Genomic DNA, 21649 nt, shown 5'->3' with positions numbered 1-21649 from the left:
TCCCCCTCCTCTCCCCTTTTCTCCCTCCCCTCTCCCTTCCCCTCCCCCTTCCCTCTCCTCCCCCCCTCTTTCTTGGGCCTGGCACTCAGAGATCTGCCTGTCTCTGCCTCCTGAGTATTGGGATTAAAGGTATGTGTCACTACTGCCTGGCAATATTTAAAAAAAAAAAAACCAAAAAACAAAACTCTTTATTTTGGATATTTTCAATGATAATGCATTCAAGTAAGTTGTTAACTTCAAAAAATTAACACATTGTGTTTCTTTTTTCACTTTTTCTATAGGGTCTAACTATAATAGCCTTTGCTGGCCTGGAATTCACTATGTATTCCATAGAGATCTGCCTGTCTGTACCTCCTAAGTGCTGGGATTAGTCAAGTGCCTACCATACCCAGTTATATGCTTTTCTCATGGAGTGATATTTTTATCTTCCTTCCTCCCTCCCTCCCTCCCTCCCTCCCTCCCTCCCTCCCTCCCTTCCTTCCTTTGTTTTAAAAACATATGCTTATTTATGTGTATGGGTGTTTTGCTTGCATGTATGTCTGTGCAGCATGTGCATACAGTGCCTGCAGAACACAGAAGGGCAAGATCCCCTGCAAATAAAGTCAGACAGTTGTGAGCTGCCATGTAGGTGCTGGGAATTGAACCAAAGTCTTATGGAAGAACACCAGTGCTCTTAGTCACTGAACCATCTCTTCAGCTCCACATTTATTTCTTGAATGAACATTTCTTGGTAATTAGTATTTGTAAAGAATAGATTGTGTTAATGGATTTTAATTGGAAACTTTTATTTTTGAAAAAGGATATATATACATATATATGTGTATATATGTATATAAATATGTAAGTACCTTTGTCATGGAATAGTAACATTTGATCTTTAACTGTGTAATATTTGCCAATTTGGAAAATACTGAAATAAATATTACTAAAATTCCACAATAGTTAAGATTGTAGTTTGTCCCTTGTTCCAGATGTCTGTGTAACCCCTATTCCCAGCAACATCAGTTGGATACCCAGTTATGTGTCTAGTGTTTTCTGTAGATACTTTCTCTGAAAATAATTGTACTATATTATTTTGTCAATAAACATTTTCCTTCTACAGAAATGCCTATTTTAGATTCTTTTTGTGCTTTAATAATGTGCTATGTATTGAAGTGTTTGCCATGTTATGCATTTTTAATTTACATAATTGGTAGTATAGTGCTCTAAGACCTAATGTTGATAATCAGTGTTTCTGAGCTTTATCTTACTAATCTTCATATCACCTTTTTTTTTTCTGCTCATGGACTCTAGAATTCATATACAATATTAACCTTTTTTATTTTTTTTTGGTGAAATAGTAATTTGTGAGACATGACATTTAAATTAATGTCATTTAGAGTTAAATTTGAAATGTAGACTAACATTTCTGATTTTGGTTGAGTTAATGATTCTTGCTCAGCCTAAACACAATTTATTTGTATTTGTTGGAAGTTTTCCAGTGTATCCATAGTGCCTTGTTTGTTATTTTTTCACAGAAAAAGCTTAAAAATTTGTTTAATGAATATGTTTATTACTTTAATTGCATAGGACTTGAAGTCTTCACTTCTTGTTAGTATCAGTTACTGCTTTTATTATTTTTCTTTAGGGGATAACTAAAATATTTTAAACTTACAAATGTTGTGCTATGAATATAGTTCTACTGTTAACATTAACTGTAAATTCGTGTAGGGGTATTTCTATAGTGCTGCTAGTGTTAAACATGGTAAGTAGTTGATTTAAGAATTAATTTGGTATTGGAAAAGTAGTTTAGGGTAATCAAATAATTGGTGAAAGTATGACTATTAAGAGCTTGAGGACAACTTTTTTTATAATGTAGGATGCTTTTATTTATATGCAAGAAAAAGTTAATTCCAGAATATATGAATTAAACAAAAGCAGAAAAATGAAATGATGTATTCCATTTGAAGTAACAAATTCTATTTTCTTGTAAGTGCTGAGGTCAATTGAGGCATCTTGTTCATGATCAAGGTGCCCACTGAGCTGCAATTGCAGACCCACAGTGCTAACCATTTCTTCCATTGGAAGGAGTATTTTTGTTTTAAGCAAATTTAAAAAACAGTATTTCCTAGATTAATACGTTCATTGAAATTGAGAAGTTTGTTAATAATATTGAGTAAAATCTTACTTGCATTTCCCAGTGTGAGTATTGACAATAGGACCTTTGTTTAACTCTTCCCCTCTCACCATGTTCTTCTTCAACTAACACGTTGATGGACTGAGAGGTTTGAAGTCTTCGGTGTTTCTAGTGCATAGTTTGAGAGTTAGTTCTGACGTTCTGACACTTATTTTGATTCCAGGGGCAAGAAAAGCTTTTAGAAAGTGTAGTATTTATAGTTCTTTGTTACTTCAGGGAAAAAAATTGATCCATAAATAAGTATGAAAATACAAATATAGGCTGGGTGGTGGTGGCGCACGCCTTTAATCCCAGCACTTGGGAGGCAGAGGCAGGTGGATTTCTGAGTTCGAGAGTTTGAGGCTAGCCTGGTCTACAGAGTGAGTTCCAGGTCAGCCAGGGCTATACAGAGAAACCCTGTCTCGAAAAACAACAACAACAACAACAAAAAACAAACAAAAAAGAAAATACAAATATGATTTTATAGTCACTAGAGTGACCTGATGCTAAAAGCATATATTCAAACATTTTCACTCTTCATCTTGGAAATCCTTTTTTCCTCCAAAACATTGAGTGAAAACACTGAAAACTCTTCAAATCCTCCTGTTATGAAATGCTGTATGCTGAAAGGCTGGAAACGTCAATGATATGGCCCAGTGTCTAGCTTGTTGAAGCTGAGGATGCTCTAAAGAGAAACTAAGGATTTCAGTTAACACCTTGTTTGTGATTATTCATTGGGAGGATGTAGATACTACACTCATAATTATTTTTGGATCCTCTCATTGCAATATTTTGTAGCTTAGAGATATTTATAAATGAATATAGCTTCTTTTGTGAACTAAAATAATTCAGTTTATCTTTTTTTTTTTTTTGACACAGGTTTCTGTACCTAAACCTAGCCTTGAACTTGTGACAATCCTATCTCAGCAGTTTTTTTTTTGTAGGTTTTTTGAGACAGAGTTTCTCTGTGTAGTCCTGGCTGTCCTGGAACTCACTCTGTAGACCAGGCTGGCCTTGAACTCAGAAATCTGCCTGCCTCTGCCTCCCAAGTGCTGGGATTAAAGGCGTGCACCACCACCGCCCGGCTTATCTCAGCAGTTCTAATGCTTGCAGTTCAGGTGTGAGCCACCTTACTTGGCTTTAAAAAAATACTCACTTGATTATATGTGCATCTGTGCATATGCCTGCAAGAGGCTTCAAATGTCAGAAGAGGTGTTGAAGTGGGATTATAGATATACATATGAGATGTCACGTGGGTGCTGGGAGCCAAACCTGAGTCCTCTGCAAGAGCAACATGTGCTTTTAACCACTAGATTTTTGTTTTTAAAGTTGACGTTTAATAACTTTTAAAATATCAGCATTTCATCCTCTTGGAGATGGGAGAGGAGGAATGGGATGAGGAGTAGTCGGACGGCAGACTGGGAGGGGGATAATGACTGGACTGTAAAAAAAGATTAAAGAATAATAATAATAAAAATAAATAGATATACTTTAAAAAGAAACAAACAAGAATATTTGAAAGTTGTCTATTAAGTCAGATAATTCTTTCTTAGTGAGTTAGTGTTGTTCAGTATCAGTACACTTGGATCAACTTATGCACTCTAGGTACACACATACACATTAATTCATTGAGACTGAGTCTCTTTACTACTCTGTGAGAGCAAGTCATTGATAACAGAGGACTAATCAAAACAATGCAGCTTCCTTTAAAAGTCCTTGACTTAGAACTCCAGCCTCCATCCAGTCATCTTCCTGCTTTGCAGAAAGTATTACAAATACCTGCTGGCCTGCTTCATAAGGTTATACAGAACTCTTAGGTGGGATAGTATGTGTTAGCTGAGTCAGTCAACTCAAAGCTGCATCTGAGGCTGTATAGAAGAGATTATTGATTTATGATAGCAAACAGTATCTGTTTTCCCTAATAGAGCAGTATGTCTCTCAAAAGACCCCTGCTGTTTATATTGAGAAGAAATTGCTTTGATAAAAATAGAATAAAATGATGTGATACATTTTTCTCCAGACAAATGGTATATGTAGTACAGATAAGTAGTTTCTTTAAAGGGAATATTTCATTGTCTTAATTAGTCATCATCTGAGAAAACCCTTTTAAAGAAACTGTTTCCTAATAATGAAATGATCTCTGGATCTTGAGTTTTTTTTTTTTTTCCTGGTCATGCCTATTATACATTTTGTTAGTGAGAGAGGTTCTTAGTCACAGTTAACAATGCCAACTCATTGTCATTCCTGGGTGGACCTGGGCCTGCTGCTGTTGTTCAGATCCTAGCTCTTTAATACTAGTCCCTTTCTGGTCTGTGGGGTTTATACTGATAGTGTTTACTGTGAATCTTATCTGTGTAGGTGTGAAACCCATCAGACTTGAATTTAAGCCTATGAAATCATGCATCATTGTTGACTTCATATAGTTAAACATTCTATGGGATTAGTGTGCTTTTCGAGGGATACTTAAACAATATTTTTCTTAAATTTTATGCTAATGATAGTCTTCATATATAACAATTTAGAATTAGAATTATCTGTGTTTGCAAAATGTAGTTAATTACTCACCACTTTTTAGTGCATAACTAATGAAACTGTTATATACTGACCAGTGGTCGATTGATGCTTACACTATATTTACTTTCTGTAAATTGTTGGTATGGAAAGTTACAGACTTGCAAAACCTTCTCATTTAGTGCTTCTGTCTGATTGTAGTTCCTTTTCATGTCTTAGGTAAGCAGAATTCTATATAGTTTCTGTACTGCATTCAAACGTTCTTCCAGACAAGTGTCCGATGTTAAAGACTCCGTCATCCCGACTCCTGACAGTGATGTGTTTACCTTCAGTGTCTCCTTGGAGGTCAAAGAAGATGATGGAAAAGGAAACTTTAGGTGAGGATATCTGAAAAGAATAATCGGAAAAGGAAGTTAGCATTGCGCCTGAAATACAGTATTCACTAGCACACTTTCTAGACACTAGGTTGTATTCACAACAAGCTTAAGATAGGTCAAGAACTATTTGGCTGGTGAGTGATCATAGTTTATGATTTCAAACTTCTCAGTCAAATAATTGTAATGATTAAAAGAATTTGATGATCTAGAACATTAACTAAGATCATAAAAACTGGGCACAAGGCTGTAATTTTTGACAGCCACAGAGATTCACATTTTGATAACGTGTCCCCTGGGACTGGAGTTACAGGTGGTTTTGAGCTGCTATGTAGAAATGGAACCCAGGTATCTCTGCAAGTGCAATAAGTACTCTTAACCACTAATCTAACCCTCCAGCCCCTTATTAACATATTCTTCACCATAGTTATTTTTCGTGGTTGCTGTTAGCATATGGTTTGACCATCATTTAACCACTTTTTTCTAATATACATTTTTTTTTCAGTTTAAAAGTGAGTAATTAATAGGAGGTGGCTATTCTATTTAACAATCACCCATATACATTTTGAGACAGGGTCTTACTACATAGCCCTTGTCTGGCCTAGAACTTGAACTTACAGAGATCTGCCTGTGTCTTCCAAGTGCTAGGATTAAAGATGTACACAACTATACTTGGCCTTTAGTGTTTTTATTTTCTAACAATAATTGCTAGAGAGTCATTTGTATTTTTAGCAATAAAAAGGTGAATGTCGGGTTGAATAAGTTGTGGGAAGTATTTTTCTTTTGCTGAAAAGACAGTTTGTATGTTTTGTCAGCATGTAAACATATGAGTTTTATTTGTTCATTATGGGAATAGCTACATTATCTTTTGTTAGATTTTAATTAGCTTGCTATGATCTATATCATTTTGTCTATCTTTTATTTATATTTACTAGGATATGTAAAAAGAGTCTTACATTTTTAATGCTTAAAAGAGTAGTGTGTTCTTATTGTTTTTTACCTTGGGCTTAATTATGGTATGGGTACCAGTGATCACCAGCAGCTGAATTAGAATGTGACAATCTTCAAAAATTAAATAAACATTATTTTAAAATTTGTTATACTTTAAAAGCTAAATTTCAAATTATGCCATGCTATCACAGTTTTAGATACTACATTTAGCCTAACCTTGATTGGGAGATAAAAATATAAAGCTTTTGTAATTCATGATCAAAATTTCTAGGAACTATGTGCTAGTTATAAAAGTTATTGTTTTCTGCCTGTACAAAGTGAGATTCAATATGTCTTAAGAATATAGTGTTCTCACTGGGCTGTACTGGTGCATGGCTTTACCCTGAGCATTAAAGGAGGCAGAGGCAGGCTGGATCTATGAGTTCAAGCCCAGCCTGGTCTACTGAGTGAGTTCCAGGCTACCTACACGGAGAAACCCTATGTTGAGAAACAAAAACAAACAAACAAGCAGACAAACAAAAACCACAAAGAATATAATATTCTTGGTTTAATACCTTGTTATTTGTTTCTTATTTTAGAATGTTATATTAACTTATTCTGTTGCTAATTTTTGTTCTTTTTAAATATTTCAGTCCTGTGCCTAAGGATAGAGATAAATTTTATTTCAAAATAAAGCAAGGAATAGAGAAGAAGGTTGTGATTACAGTTCAGCAACTGTCTAACAAAGAATTAGCTATTGAGAGGTAAGCAGCTTGTCCTTACATGGTACCTCCGCCTGATACTGGCACTGCTAACGTGTTTCAGATTGAATCTCTGCTGTACTGTTCATATTTCTATCCACTCCCCCTCCCTCCTCCCTCCCTCTCACCCTTTACTGCCCCACAGATCTCCTCCTACCGACTCAACCCTTTTGTTCATACCACCCCCCCTTTTTTTTTAAAAATTTATTTATATCTAGGGAAATCAGTTATTTAATCTTGTATCTTTTAAAGCTGTGTGTGTGTGTGTCTTTGTCTCTGCGCATATGTGCGTTTGTGCATATGTGTGAAGACCCCAGTCTCAGGTGTTGTTCCCCCTGAGGTGCTGTCTACCTTTGAGGCAGGGTCTCTCATTGACCTGGGGCTTGTTGGTTAGGCTAGGATAGCTGACTCCTTACTCCTAAGGATTTGTTTCTCTCCATGTCCCCAGGCTTTGTAATAATGTACATATTACCATACTTGCTTTTTAAAATTATTGATTATTTTATTTATTTACATTTCAAATGTTGTTCCCCTTCCTGGTCTCCTCTCCACAAAGCAAATCCTCTACTCCATCCCCTCTCCCCTTTGCCTCTAAGAGGGTGATCCCCACCCACTCACCCACTCCTGCCTCACTCCTCTACATCCCCCTATGTTGGGGCAACAAGCACCACAGGACCAAGTGCCTCCCCTCCCATTGATGCCAATTAAGACAGTCCTCTGCTACATACATAGTGTGAGCCATGGGCCCACCCATGTATACTCTTTGGTTGATGGTTTAGTCTCTGTTGGTTTTCCTGTGGGGTTGCAGTCCCCTTCAGCTCCTTTAGTCCTTCCCCTAACTCTTCCATTGGGGTCCCTGGGCTCAGTACCATGGTTAGCTGTGAGTATCTGCATCTGTCTTAGTCAGGTGCTGGCAGAGCCTCTCAAAGGATAGCTATACCAGGCTCCTGTCTGCAAGCACATCTTGGCATCAGCAATAGAGTCGGGTTTTAGTGTCTGTTGATGGAATAGTTCCCAAGGTGAGGAGGTCTCTGTTGGCCGTCCAGAGACCATACTTGCTTTTTAAACTTGGTTTTGGGGATCAAACTCAGGTTTTATATATATGCTGTCATCACTTTACTGATTAAGCTATCTTTACAGTCCAAAGGATATGTGTATTTGAATATGTATATATAGTATATAATATATATATTTAATATATATCTTTTTAATTGATTTTTTTGGTTCCGTTTTTTGTTTGTATGGGTACTTTGCCTGCCTTTATGTCCTTGCACCACATATGTACAGTACCTAAGGGAGCCAGAAGAAGGCATCAGATCTCGTGGAGCTGAATGGAGTTATAGAAGGTTGTGAGATATGATGTGGGTGCTGGGAACTGAACCCAGGTCCTCTGCAAGAGCAATAAGTCTGATTTCTTCACTGTTAATGTTTCCCCACTTATGACTAGTAAGTTGTCTGTAAAGGGACATTTTAAGACAACAACAACAACAACAACAACAAAAAACAAAATCCCCAAACCAAAACCTCCTAACAACCCAAACCCTGCTCCTCAGTAAATTGTCCTTTTTGACTTAGCATTCATTTGTGGTTCATCTCTGTTTCAGTTAGCTTGAATAGAATGACCATGATGAATGTATGTGTAGTTGAATGCCATATTATATTTTCTTTACTAACTTGGTTAACCATTTACATATATACTTTAAAAATAGAATAGAAAATAATAACAGGAATGTTACATTTGCCTGTTCTTACATTTATAAAATATTTTTACTCACCCTCTTCAGTAATGTTCAATTTTAGTGTCTCTGCTATCACATAGACTTCTTAGAACACAGATGTTTTTTCCAGAGTACATCTTAACTTCTGCTGCTTAAATTATTTGAGAGAAACCCTTTGAATTATTATATGTTATCATTAGATATTTTCCAATGATTTATGCATGTTAGAATAATTGTTTTTAAAAGTAATTCTATATCTCACCACCTACTATATTGTTCTCTATTATTTCTTTTCCTTCTTCCTCCTCTTTTTATGATAGAGATTGAAGCCAAGACCTTGTAAATGCTAGACAAGTACTACCTATGCGCTCTCTCTCTCTCTCTCTTTCTTTCTCTATCTATCTATCTATCTATCTATCTATCTATCTATCTATCTATCATCTACCTATCATCTATCTTTGAGATAGGATCCCATGGACATTAGAACTGTATGTAGTTAAACATGGTCTTCAACTTACTGATCTTCTTGCCTCCTCTTCATACGTGCTGGGATTACTGGCAGGTAGCACCATAAGAGGCAGCCTCTATTTCTTTATGTATTGTGTAGGGTGTTTTGCCTGTATGTATGTCTGTGTACCAGGTGTGTGTATGGTACCACTGGAGGCTAGATGAGGGTATCAGAGCACCTAAACTAGAGCTTACAGGTAGTTGTGATCTGTCATGTGAATCTGGAATTGAACCCAGGTCCTTTGGAAGATAATTCAGTACTCTTAACTGCTGAGCCACTTCTCCAGATCCCCTATTTTTTAGATTTACTTATTTTTTATTTTATCTGTATGAAATGTTTGGCCTTCATGTATGTCTCTGTACCTTGTGTATACTGTGTTTGAAGATGCCAAAAGAGAGTACTGGATTCCTTTGGTAGTGGAGTTGTATAAGGTGGCTGAGTGGGCACTGGGAATTGAACCTGTATCCTCTTGAAGTACAGTTAATTCTTTTAACCATTGAACTATCTCTCCAGCCCTATATTTCCTCATAGATTGACAAAGAGAAATTATATATGTTTGAGACTATACAAATTTTATCACAGAATGATTATTTTATTTTAATATAGCAGTATTTCCTCAACCTCCTAGTTAACTGTTTTGTTAGTGTGCTCCACATATAACATTGTGTTCATGTACATGTGTGCTTCTGTCATATCTACTCTGCCACCTTTTCTTTCTGCCCTCTCATCTTGGTTTGCTCCCTTTCCCAAATACTTCCCTTTATACTTTCATGCTATTCCCACTCTAGGTTACGACTCCATTGTGTACAATTTCCTTGTTCAGTCATTCAGTGCAGGCACCTAGGGTTATTCTACAACTTGGTTATTATGAATAGTGCTGCAGTGAGCATGGGCATGCAGGTATCCCTATTGTTTGTTGACTCTGACCCCTTCATTTCCTTCCGTGTTTACACTAGAGTGGTGCAATAGAAGCAGGTGGTAGTTCTGTTTCTAGTTTTGTGAGGAACTGGTACTGATTTCTATAATGGCTGCACTAATTTGTATTCCTCCCCAAGTGTGAATGAAGAATTTACACTTTAACCCTCTCATCTTTGACAACATTTATTTCTTGTTTTCTTGGTGCTAGCCATTCATTTTAGCTGGAGTCAGATGGAATCTTAGTATAGTTTTTATTTGTATTTACTTGACTCCTAAAGGCTGCTGGCTTGTTTTTTTTTCCCCACTTACTGGTTATACTTCATTTGAGGACTGCTCAGTTTATTTGCTCATTCACTGATTGGGTTATTTGTTCTGGCTTTTAGGTTTTATTTTCTATATGTTTTGAAAATTAATCACTTGACAGTTGGATAACTGCTTAAACTTCCTCTGGTACTTGTCACCCTTGCAGAAGCTTCTTAGTGTGTGCAGTATCATCTGTTAGTTCTTGCTTTTATAGTCTTGGCTATTAGAGTTCTATTCAGGAAGTCATTGCCTAACCTTTTATCTTGAACTGTTTTCTGCTTGTTTTTCTCTAATAGCTCAAAATTATAAGGTCTTTTTATCTATTTTATCCTTTGTATCCATTTTGAGTTGATTTTTCTAGCAGGTAAAATAATATATCTTGATGAGAATCTCATACTTTCAACTGTGGGTTATAATTAGTAGTGGTTAATAAATTCATGCAAATTATTTGGGTCCTTTTCCTTTTTTTTTGTGATCTCTGTAGTATATGAGAATTGGCTTGAGATTGCTGTAGGCTGAGTCTTGATCAAACAGTGCTTCCTTTGGGAAAATTATCTGTGATATGGGAGATTTTGTAAACACTTAGTTTAACCTGTTTTCAAAAGAAACAAAACCTTGCCTTTTATTGTGCCAAATGTATTTAATGCCTTTAAATCATAAACTGTAAATGATAAAATTTAATTAATCCAGTAGGTGGCAGTCTCATCAAGAGAATTCCTAAGGCTCGAAACCACACAGCTACTAAGTTATTTTGTAGTAGAAAGGCAGTTGATGTGAAAGAATATAGTTCAGATTACATAATATGAGTGTTTCTTGTCAAAGAGAAAATAAAATTTATTTAAAAAATATATCAGAGTAAAAATATGAAATCTCCATTATACCCCAAAGTAGAAAGAATAACACATTAAATCCCAGGTACACACAACACCCATCTGCAATTGTAATTATTAGTTTTTTTTAATACTTCAGATTAATTAGGAAACAAGCTAATTCTTTATTTTTTTGCACTCACAGGCACCTTATATATTGATATTTCATATATTAATATTGATATACTGCTGCTGTTTCTCTCAGCACCTTTATCAGAAAATACTATTTTGTTTATCTCAGCTCCTAGAACAGTACTTGAAATACAGAGTCTTATAGTTAGGTACTTAGCCCTTATTTAACCCTTCTCTTCTGTGTGCTGTTGTAGGCAGTGTGACCTATGAGGTGTAGATGCTGTGATTATGTTTGTTTTGCAGTTGAAGAAATTGAGGCATGGAGGCTTCATACCTGGCGTGTGGTCAGACATATGATTCTGATTTGAGTCTGTCTACTATTAAAATTCATGCTTCTACTTCCTGCTTGAATTTAAAAAAATAATGATGTGTATAAAATTATTATTGGCTAAATATTTTGAAACATGAAGTACATTATTTAATACTGTCTGTAATAATATATTGTATTTTAAAAGAAGAGAAATGAGAACTCCCTGTCTCAACAATTTCTATTGTATTTTCCTTTTCTGACTTATCCATGTTGACATATAAATGTGACATACAAAGCTGTAAGACCTGTGGGAAGAGATTTTACTACACTGTTCTGTTTCTAGGGTTACCTTCTTGTGTGTTGCCTAGATGTTTCTTGGCCACTCTGTTTTAATTTTGAAAATTCTTGTTTTGTATATGTATACATGACTTAAGCATGAGTTTGTGTGCTACAGCACAGTCATGGACGTGGTTTTCTCCTTCCATCTCTATGTGAGTCTCGGGATAGAATGTCTCGGGATAGAATGAAGGTTGTCAGGTGTGGGTTTTGAATGAGATATCCCCAATAATATCAGGCATTTGAACACTTGATTCCCAATTGATGCTGCTGTTTGGGAAGTTTAGGGAGGTTATGGTTGTTGGAGGAAGTACATCACTGGAGGCTAGCTTTGCGAGTTTAAAGACTGTTGTTTCAAGTCGTCGCTCTCTGCTCTGAGATTCTGGTTGAAGATGTGAGCTCACAGCTCCCCTCTGCTGCTGCACTGCCTCCACTCCATTATCACAGAATTAGCCCTCTAGAACCGTAAGACCAAAGAAACGCTTTGTTCTTTAAGTTGCCTTAGTCCTGCTGTTTCATTACAATGACACAAAAGTAAATAATACAGAAGTTGTTATCAGAGTGAGCTATTACTGTGACAGACCTGACTGTGTTGTGTTTTTGAGAAATGTGGAAGTTTTGAAGTTTTGGACTCAAAACACAATTGAACACCGTAGAGGAGCTTGATGGCTCATTCTGATGGGAGCTTGGAAGACACAAGTGCTGTATATTATTTCCTGCCAGACAAATGTCTGGCAAAGATTTTCTCGCAGCTTGTAGGCAGTCTCTTTATGCTGGTAGTTATTTTAATTTTGATTTAATTTGTATTTAATTTTGATACATACAGTCCGTGCTGGTATGTGTTGGACTGTTATAGTCATAGGAAGTTTTGCCTTTACCTATATCACTTTCTTGTTTGTATCTTAGGAACACATTCCTTCACTTCCTATAGTGCTGCCTGGCTTGGAACTCTTTTTTTTTTTTTTTTTTTCTCCTTTTTGGTTTTTCGTGACAGGGTCTCTCTGTGTAGCCCTGGCTGTCCTGGAACTCACTCTGTAGACCAGACTGGCCTCGAACTCAGAAATCCTCTTGTCTCTGCCTCCCATGTGCTGGGATTAAAGGTGTGCGCCACTACTGCCCAGCGGCTTGGAACTCATTATGTAGATCAGGATAGCCTTAAACCTACAGCAATTCTCCTGTCTCTGAATGCTGATAAAAGTGTATATTCAACAGCTATTGGATGAAATGTTTTCATATATATTCATTAAGTCTGTTTGCTTTGTTCTTTGTCTCAGTTTACATGTTTGGTTGTTGATTTTCTGTTTGAACGATTTGTCTACTTAAAAAAGTACAAGTTTGGCCCATTGACTACACTTGAGTATCTCTCTCACTTTATATTTAATAATGCGTGCTTTATGTGTCTGTATTTTTATTATATTAATCCCTCCAATCCATGAGCATGAGAGATCTTTCCATCTTCTGAGATATTCTTCGATTTCTTTCTTCAGAGACTTGAAATTCTTGTCATAAAGGTCTTTCACTTGCTTGGTTAGATTCACATCAAGGTATTTTATATTATTTGTGACTATTGTGAAGGGTGTATCAAATTGTGAAGAAAGTTTCTCTAATTTCTTTCTCAGCCTGTTTATCCTTTGAGTAGAGGAAGGCTACTGATTTATTTAAGTTGATTTTATAACCAGCCACTTTGCTGAAGTTGTTTATCAGGTTTAGGAGTTCTCCGGTGGAGGTTTTAGGGTCACTTAAGTATACTATCATATCATCTGCAAATAGTGATATTTCGACTTCTTCCTTTCCTATTTGTATGCCTTTGACTTCCTTTTGTTGTCTAATTGCTCTGGCTTGGACTTCCAGTACTATATTGAATAGGTAGGGAGAGAGAGTGGGCAGCCATGTCTAGTCCCTGATCTTAGTGGGATTGCTTCAAGTTTCTCTACATTTAGTTTGATATTGGCTACTGGTTTGCTGTATATTGCTTTTACTATGTTTAGGTATGGGCCTCAATTCCTGATCTTTCTAGGACTTTTACCATGAAGGGATATTGAATTTTGTCAATGCTTTCTCAGCATCTAGTGAGATGATCATGTGGTTTTTTTCTTTGAGTTTGTTTATATAGTGGATTACATTGATGGATTTCCGAATATTGAACCATCCCTGCATTCCTGGGATAATGCCTACTTGATCATGATGGATGATTGTTTTGATGTGTTCTTGGGTTTGGTTTGTGAGCATTTTATTGAGTATTTTTGCATCGATGTTCATAAGGGAGATTGGTCTAAAGTTCTCTCTCTTTGTTGTGTCTTTGTGTGGTTTAGGTATGAGCGTAATTGTGGTTTCATAAACGAATTGGGTAGTGTTCCTTCTATTTCTATTTTGTGGAATAGTTTGAAGAGAATTGATATTAGGTCTTCCTTGAAAGTCTGATAGAATTCTGCACTAAAACCATCTGGTCCTGGGCTTTTTTTGGTGGGGAGACTTTTAATGACTGCTGCTATTTCTTTTGGGGTTATGGGACTGTTTAGATGGTTTATCTGCTCCTGGTTTAACTTTGGTCCCTGGTATCTGTCTAGGAAATTGTCCATTTCATCCAGATTTTCCAGTTTTGTTGAATATAAGCTTTTGTAGCAGGATCTGATGATTTATTTCCTCAGTGTCTGTTGTTATGTCTTTCTTTTCACTTCTGATTTTATTAATTTAGATTCTATGTCTCTGCTCTCTGGTTAGTCTGGCTAAGGATTTATCTATCTTGTTGATTTTCTCAAAGAACCAACTCCTGGTTTTGTTGATATTTTGTATAGTTCTTTCTGTTTCTACTTGGTTGATTTCAGCCAACCCTAAGTTTGATTATTTCCTGCTGTCTACTCCTCTTGGGTGTACTTGCTTCTTTTTGTTCTAGAGCTTTTAGCTGTGCTGTCAAGTTGTTAGTGTATGCTCTCTCCAGTTTCTTTTTGTAGGCATTTAGAGCTATGAGTTTTCCTCTTAGCACTGCTTTCATTGTTTCTAAGTTTTGATATGACGTGTCTTCATTTTCATTAAATTCTAAAAAGTCTTTAATTTCTTTCTTTATTCCTTCCTTGACCAAATTATCATTGAGTAGAGCATTGTTCACCCTCCATGTGCATGTGGGCTTTCCATTGTTTTTGTTATTATTGAAGACCATCCTTAGTCTGTGGTTGAAAGATAGGTTGCAAGGGATTATTTCAATCTTTCTGTATCTGTTGAGGCCTGTTTTATGACTAATTATATGGTCTATTTTGGAGAATGTACCATGAGGTGCTGAGAAGAAGTTATATTCTTTTGTTTTAGGATGAAACGTTCTATAGATATCTGTTAAATCCATTTGGTTCATAACTTCTGATAATTTCAGTGTGTCTCTGTTTAGTTTCTGTTTCCATGATCTGTCTATTGCTGAGAGTGGGTTGTTGAAGTCTGCTACTATTATTGTGTGAGGTGCAATGTGTGCTTTGAGCTTTAGTAAAGTTTCTTTTATGAATGTGGATGCCCTTGCATTTGGGGCATAGATATTCAGAATTGAGAGTTCATCTTGGTAGATTTTTTTCACTGACGAGTATGAAGTGTCCTTCCGTATTTTTTTTTATAACTTTTGATTGAAAGACGATTTTATTCGATATTAGAATGGCTAATCCAGCTTGTTTCTTGGGACCATTTGCTTGGAAAATTTTCCAGCCTTTTTACTCTGAGGTAGTGTCTGTCTTTGTCACTGAGGTGCATTTCCTGTATACAGCAAAATGCTGGGTCCTGCTTACATATCCAGTTCGTTAGCCTATATCTTTGGGGAATTGAGACCATTGATGTTAAGAGATATTAAGGAAAAGTGATTGTTGATTCCTGTTATTTTTTTTTTTTATTAGAGGTGGAATTATGTTTGTGTGGCTATCTTCTTTTGGGTTTGTTGAAAGATTACTTTCTTGCTTTTTCTAGATTGTAGTTTCCCTCCTTGAGTTGGAGTTTTCCATCTGTTATCCTTTGTAGGGCTGGATTTGTGGAAAGATACTGTGTAAATTTGGCTTTGTCATGGAATATCTTGGTTTTTCCATCTATAGTAAATGAGAGTTTTGCTGGGTATAGTAGTCTGGGCTGGCATTTGTATTCTTTTTTTTTTTTTAATAAAAAAAATTGTATTTACTTAGAAGCATTCAGAATGTCAACAAAACAGCCACAATTTTTTTTTTTTGCAATTACAGAGTGGTATTCAGTTAACAGAACAACAATTATCTTCGTATAAGCTGCATCAGAGACAACTGAAGATGGAAAAAAAAACCCAAAAATAAAACCAAAAGAAAAGAAAAACAAAAACCAAACTACTGTCCCCATATATAACTAATTTGTGCTGTGCACCAACAAGAACCTGCTTTAAATTTCCATGCCAATTTACAACCCCCAGACTGTACCAGGCAAGGTTAGTGGCTATTGAAAATACCACCAGGACAGGGCTATCTAAAGACACATTCGGTAGTGTGTTAACTATACAAAAAAAGACACTGTACAGTTTAAAAACAAATCTTACACAGCCTTACATTTCAATTTTTTTCTTTAAAAGGAGTGAGTTGTGTACAGGGGGGTTAAATGCTTTATAGACAAGAAAAAAACTGCGCTAGAACCAACTTATTCATCATCATCATCTTCTTCTTCATCTTCGTCTTCCTCTTCTTCCTCCTCTTCCTCATCCTCTTCATCTTCCTCATCATCTTCCTCTTCCTTCTTTTTCTTGCTCTTTTCAGCCTTGACTACCCCCTTTTTTGCTGCATCAGGTTTTCCTTTAGCTCTGTAGGCAGCAATATCCTTCTCAAACTTCTCCTTCAGCTTGGCAGCCTTCTTCTCGTAGGACTGCTTGTCATCCGATGCAGTGTTGTTCCACATCTCTCCTAGCTTCTTTGCAACATCACCAATGGATAAGCCAGGATGTTCGCCTTTGATTTTTGGGCGGTACTCAGAACAGAACAAGAAGAAGGCCGAAGGAGGCCTCTTGGGTGCATTGGGGTCCTTGAACTTCTTTTTGGTCTCCCCTTTGAGAGGGATGTAGGTTTTCATTTCTCTTTCATAACGAGCCTTGTCAGCCTTTGCCATATCTTCAAATTTCCCCTTTTCTTTAGCAGACATAGTCTTCCACCTCTCTGAGCACTTCTTGAAGAACTCTGAGAAGTTGACAGAAGCATCTGGGTGCTTCTTCTTGTGCTCCTCCCGGCAGGTTTGCACAAAGAATGCATATGAGGACATTTTGCCTCTCGGCTTCTTAGGATCTCCTTTGCCCATGTTTAGTTGATTTTCCTCCGCGAGGCACAGAGTCGCCCAGTGCCCGTCCGGCTCTCGCTTGCCCCGGCGCTGTCTCTATCGGCATTTGTATTCTTTTATGGTCTGTATGATATCAGTCCAGTATCTTCTGGCATTTATAGTCTCTGGTGAGAAGTCTGGTGTAATTCTTATAGGTCTGCCTTTATATGTTACTTGACCTTTTTCCCTTACTGCTTTTAGTATTTTTTCTTTGTTTTATGCGTTTGATGTTTTGATTATTATGTGATGGGAGGAATTTCTTTTCTGGTCTAGTCTATTTGGAGTTCTGTAGGCTTCTTGTATGTTCATGGACATCTTGTTCTTTAGGTTAGGGAAGTTTTCCTCTATAGTTTTGTTGACAATACTTTACTGGCCCTTTTGGTTGGTAATCTTCACTCTCACCTATACCTATTATTCTTAGGTTTGGACTTCTCATTGTGTTCTGGATTTCCTGGATGTTTTGGGTTAGGAGCTTTTTGCATGTGAGTGTTTCAATGTTTTCCACGGTATCTTCTGCATATGAGAGTCTCTCTTTTATCTCTTGTATTCTGTTGGTGATGCTTGTGTCTGTGACTCCTGATCTCTTTCCTAGGTGGTTTTTTTTTTTTTTTTTTTATATATATATCTCCAGGGTATTCTCCCTTTGAATTTTTTTTGTTGTTTCTACTTCCATTTTCAGATAATGGATGGTTTTGTTTAATTCCTTCTCCTGTTTGGTTGTGCTTTTTTATAATTCTTTAAGGGATTTTTATGTTTCCTCTTTAAGTGCTTCTACCTCTTTACCAGTATTCTCTTGTACTTCTTTAAGAGAGTTGTTTATGTCCTTCTTAAAGTCCTCTATCATCCTCATAAGAAGTGATTTTAAATTTGAGTCCTTCTTTTTTGTTGTCATGGGGTATCCAGGACTTGCTATGGTGGGAGAACTGGGTTCTGATGATGTCAGGTAACTTTGGTTTCTGTTGCTTATGTTCTTGGGCTTATCTTTAGCCATCTGGTTATGTCTAGTGCTACCAGAACTCACTGTCTCTGACTGGAGCCTGTCTGTCCTGTTATGTTGCTTGTGTCAGAACTCCTCAGAGTCCAGCTGTTTCTTTTTTGGTGTGATCTTGAGCTCCTGGGACTCTGGCTGCTTCTGGGATCCTGAAATCCTATGATTCTGGGCAATTTATAGCCCCTGGGAGTCCTGCTTCCTCAACTCCTCTAAGTGCATCGGATCCTCTGCTGCTCTGAGTGCTGTGGTTCCTCTAGGATGGGGTCAGGATATGGTGTCTTCACTGGAGCAGACCAACTAGGCGGCTGCCCCAGCAAAAAGAACCAAATGAAAAGTGAAATGGGAGTGGCATTCGGGAGGGCAGGGTTTTTGGTGGGTGATGGGTCCTGAGTGCCCCAGGCTCCCAGCTGCAGCTCTGGGGTGTAGGGTTTTGGGGGAGGCTTCTGACCCTCTTCTCTGAGTGCAGTGGTTCCTCTAGGATGGGTCAGGATATGGTGTCTTTATGGGAGCAGACCAGCTAGGAGTCTGCCCCAGCAAAAAGGCAACATTTCTGATTTTTACAGGTAATTTCTGTGTAGTGAAATTCTTTTCCATATTTCTTAGTACCTTTTTAATTTCTTTGTGTTATTTGCTTATATTCCCTCACATCTCACTGAGTTTCTTTAGGGCCTTTAGTTTTCCTTCATTTCACATTTCTTTTAAATTAGTGTCAATTTTTGAGTATTTTTCCTTTGTAGTGCCTCATTTTCTTTCTTAGTCTTCTGTCCTTATGTTGTCCCTTGTACATTTGATTAAATTTCAGTATTTCCAATTTTATGAAATGGATTCCTAGAACTGCAGAGAACGAATAGGTTCCTCCATGCTCACTAGGAGCAAGGTTTAATAACCACCTGCCACTTTAAGGTTAAGGGGTATTTGAGGACTTCCCTAGATCCTTTCCAGTATATGCAGATATTTACTGGGACTATATTCTCTAGATCTTCCCTTTATAGAACTGGGGACTCCATCAGGATCCCTCTCTGGTCCCTATACTCGGGGGTCTTCAGGCAGTGTCTTGTAGTCCTCACTGAAAATAAAGGTAATGACTGGTACTTCAGGAGAGGTGTGTCCCAGCTAGGTCATAAGTATAAAGGTGTGGTATGTTAAATTTAGGTCACACCAAGGAATTGCAGGAAGCTATTGGTCCCCATGAGCAGCTTTGTTGAGACGTTCCCTGCTTAAGCTTCATACGTTCTGAGTCTGATTGGTAGAGAAAAGTGAAGACTCCAAAGTCCAGTCTTAAACGGTAGTGCTCATCACCTCTTCTGAATTGCCAGTCTCTGTTTCCACTGCATACAGTTCTCAGTATAGCTATAGCATGTTTTTTTTTCTCCTTTTTCTTTTTCTGGGCTCATGCTGTCTCCTCTTGCAGCTGCCCACTGAACCAGGATGGAGAATAAGCCTTTTGGACCTGAGGATAAGATGTAGGGGCTTCTGATCTCCAAAGTAGTAAGCTTAGACAGTAGGACCCTTCTTAAGATGTCTGCCGGTTTCAGCACAATATGAGTATGTTTGGGGTGAAGACTTTAAGTACCAGCTTGCTGTGCAGAACATGAGTCTCTATTTTGTATGTTTGCAAAGTTCCAGATTATATTCTTCAAATATCATCTAGACTCTTTCCCTTTAAAAGCACCATTGGACAGTGAATTTCCTCTCTTCCTACATAGCTGTGTGGCACCCAGTGCTGGAGTATGTGTTTCTCTTATTATTGTAATATCCTATATTTCTGAATTTTATCTGGATACCCACCCATTCCTATTGTATTCCAGCCTTCTTCTACACCCATTAATTGAACATGCAGCTACACATCTGGAGAAAGAAATGCTACAACATACCATTACTGGAAGGCATTGATAATTTCAGATGATATATAGAAATAATTAAGACTTGGAACATCTGCAGAATAATTTAGAGATGTTTCCACAATAGCTTCTGCTTCAGTACTTAGTTCACGCTATCTGGCTCGAGGGCAAATATATAGTGAGAAATGGTAGTGATAAGTGTCATATCCTGTGGCATGAGTGATTGACAGGTACCTTTCCTTGTGTTAGTTTCTCCAGTTAAAGATTCTTAGCTCTGGAGTACTTAAAAAAATCAACCTGTGGCACTTTTCTTATAACAGAATACTTTTCTAGTATGTTTGTTATTGCTAATGTCAGTGGATGGTAGATTTTGAATTATTATTTTCCTGCTGTAGCTAATTTGATGTTAGGGTAATAGGGATGTAATTCAGTGGGAGAGGACTTAACTCCTAAGGCCCTAGGTTTGATCTTTAGTGCCTTAGAAGACAAACAACAGAACACTCTCCTTTTTGCTGAGTTGATGTTTGGTCTTTTTACTGAATTTTGTGAGTCCTTTTTAAAACCTGTAACATTGCAAGTCATTACAGTTTTACTTAGCAAGAAGCTCAAGTCACTGTCATGAAGTTGCCTAGATTTTAGTTTTTTGCATGTTTTATTTTCCTATGTAAATTTATATATTCATGACCACTTTTAACAAATAAAGTGTTTTAGACATCCCAATAATTAAAAAAATAGAGGGATAGCTCATACTCCACATAATATTTTAAGTGCTCTTCTGTGAACTTATTTGTTCTCTGTAGTATTTATTTAAGGTAGTATGGTTTAAATCTGTTGTTTTCTTTTATTCTTGGTTTTAGAAGATAGAATGTTATTTGTACAAAAATATTTTCAGTGTCCTTTATTATTTCAAGTCATGATTGGTAGAGAGCAGTTGGTATTATCAGGTGAATTCTGGGGTGGATTATTGGAAACTCTTATTTATCTCTCAGCCTTTGAACTAGAACTTTGCTGATCCTGGACTAGATATTGAATCCTGTAGAAGGAAGTGGCACCACAAAGTAAGCATTAACTATCTGATTGTAATACAGTTACTTTTCAGGAGTTTATTTCAAGGATTACTTTTCCATATATCTTAGGATTTCTTTCTTTTTTTAATTGATTATTTTATTTATTTATATTTCAGATGTTATCCCCATTCCCCATTTTCCCCCTCCCATAAGCCCCCTATCCCATCCCTCCTCCTCTGTTTTGCTTTTATACCATTTTAATTACATGCAAGTATTCAGGTCAGTTCTAGGTTGAGGAACTAGCAATACAATCGATGCAACTAGTCAAGGAACAAGCAAGACAATAAACACAAATAGTCAAAGAACAAGCAAGGCAATAAAAAGTTCCATGATCATTCCCGTGATCATTATTTCTTATATTTTTGGTTGTGAGCCTAGCCTTTAATGGCTGAGTGATCTTTCCAGCCTGTGATCACTATTTCTAAGGGCTTATCAGGATAACCAAAATATCTGAGCCTACTTTCCTGTACTAGCCCAAAGTCATTTTCATGACTGAAGCCTACTTCTTTGTTCTAGCCTAAGATTTATATTCCTGCCTGAAATTATTTCTTTGTTGTAGTCTAAGATTTATATTTCTGCATGAAATTATTTCTTTGTTCTAGCTTAATATTAGATTCCTGCCTGAAGCCCACTTCCTTGTCTTCGGTCAATGTCATATTCCTGCCAAGAAGCCCATTTCCTTGTCCTTGGCCCATG

General features: G+C 37.0%; 1 protein-coding gene across 4 annotated transcripts in view; it reads left to right on the top strand.

Annotated features, from left to right (window-relative positions):
- Positions 1-21649, top strand: part of Rabgap1l (RAB GTPase activating protein 1 like) — a 567726-nt gene that overhangs the window by 64133 nt on the left and 481944 nt on the right. For all 4 annotated transcript variants that reach the window (XM_028758413.1, XM_028758415.1, XM_028758421.1 and 1 more), the window contains 2 exons: positions 4886-5043; positions 6624-6734. In XM_028758413.1, the coding sequence (XP_028614246.1) occupies positions 4886-5043; positions 6624-6734 (269 nt within the window). The remainder of the gene's footprint in view (positions 1-4885; positions 5044-6623; positions 6735-21649) is intronic.

Source organism: Grammomys surdaster, unplaced genomic scaffold, assembly GCF_004785775.1.
Source record: "Grammomys surdaster isolate TR1022 unplaced genomic scaffold, NIH_TR_1.0 130, whole genome shotgun sequence".
Lineage (NCBI taxonomy): Eukaryota > Metazoa > Chordata > Mammalia > Rodentia > Muridae > Grammomys > Grammomys surdaster.
The sequence above is the reverse complement of the archived record's forward strand: the minus strand, read 5'-3'. Positions and strand labels throughout refer to the sequence as shown.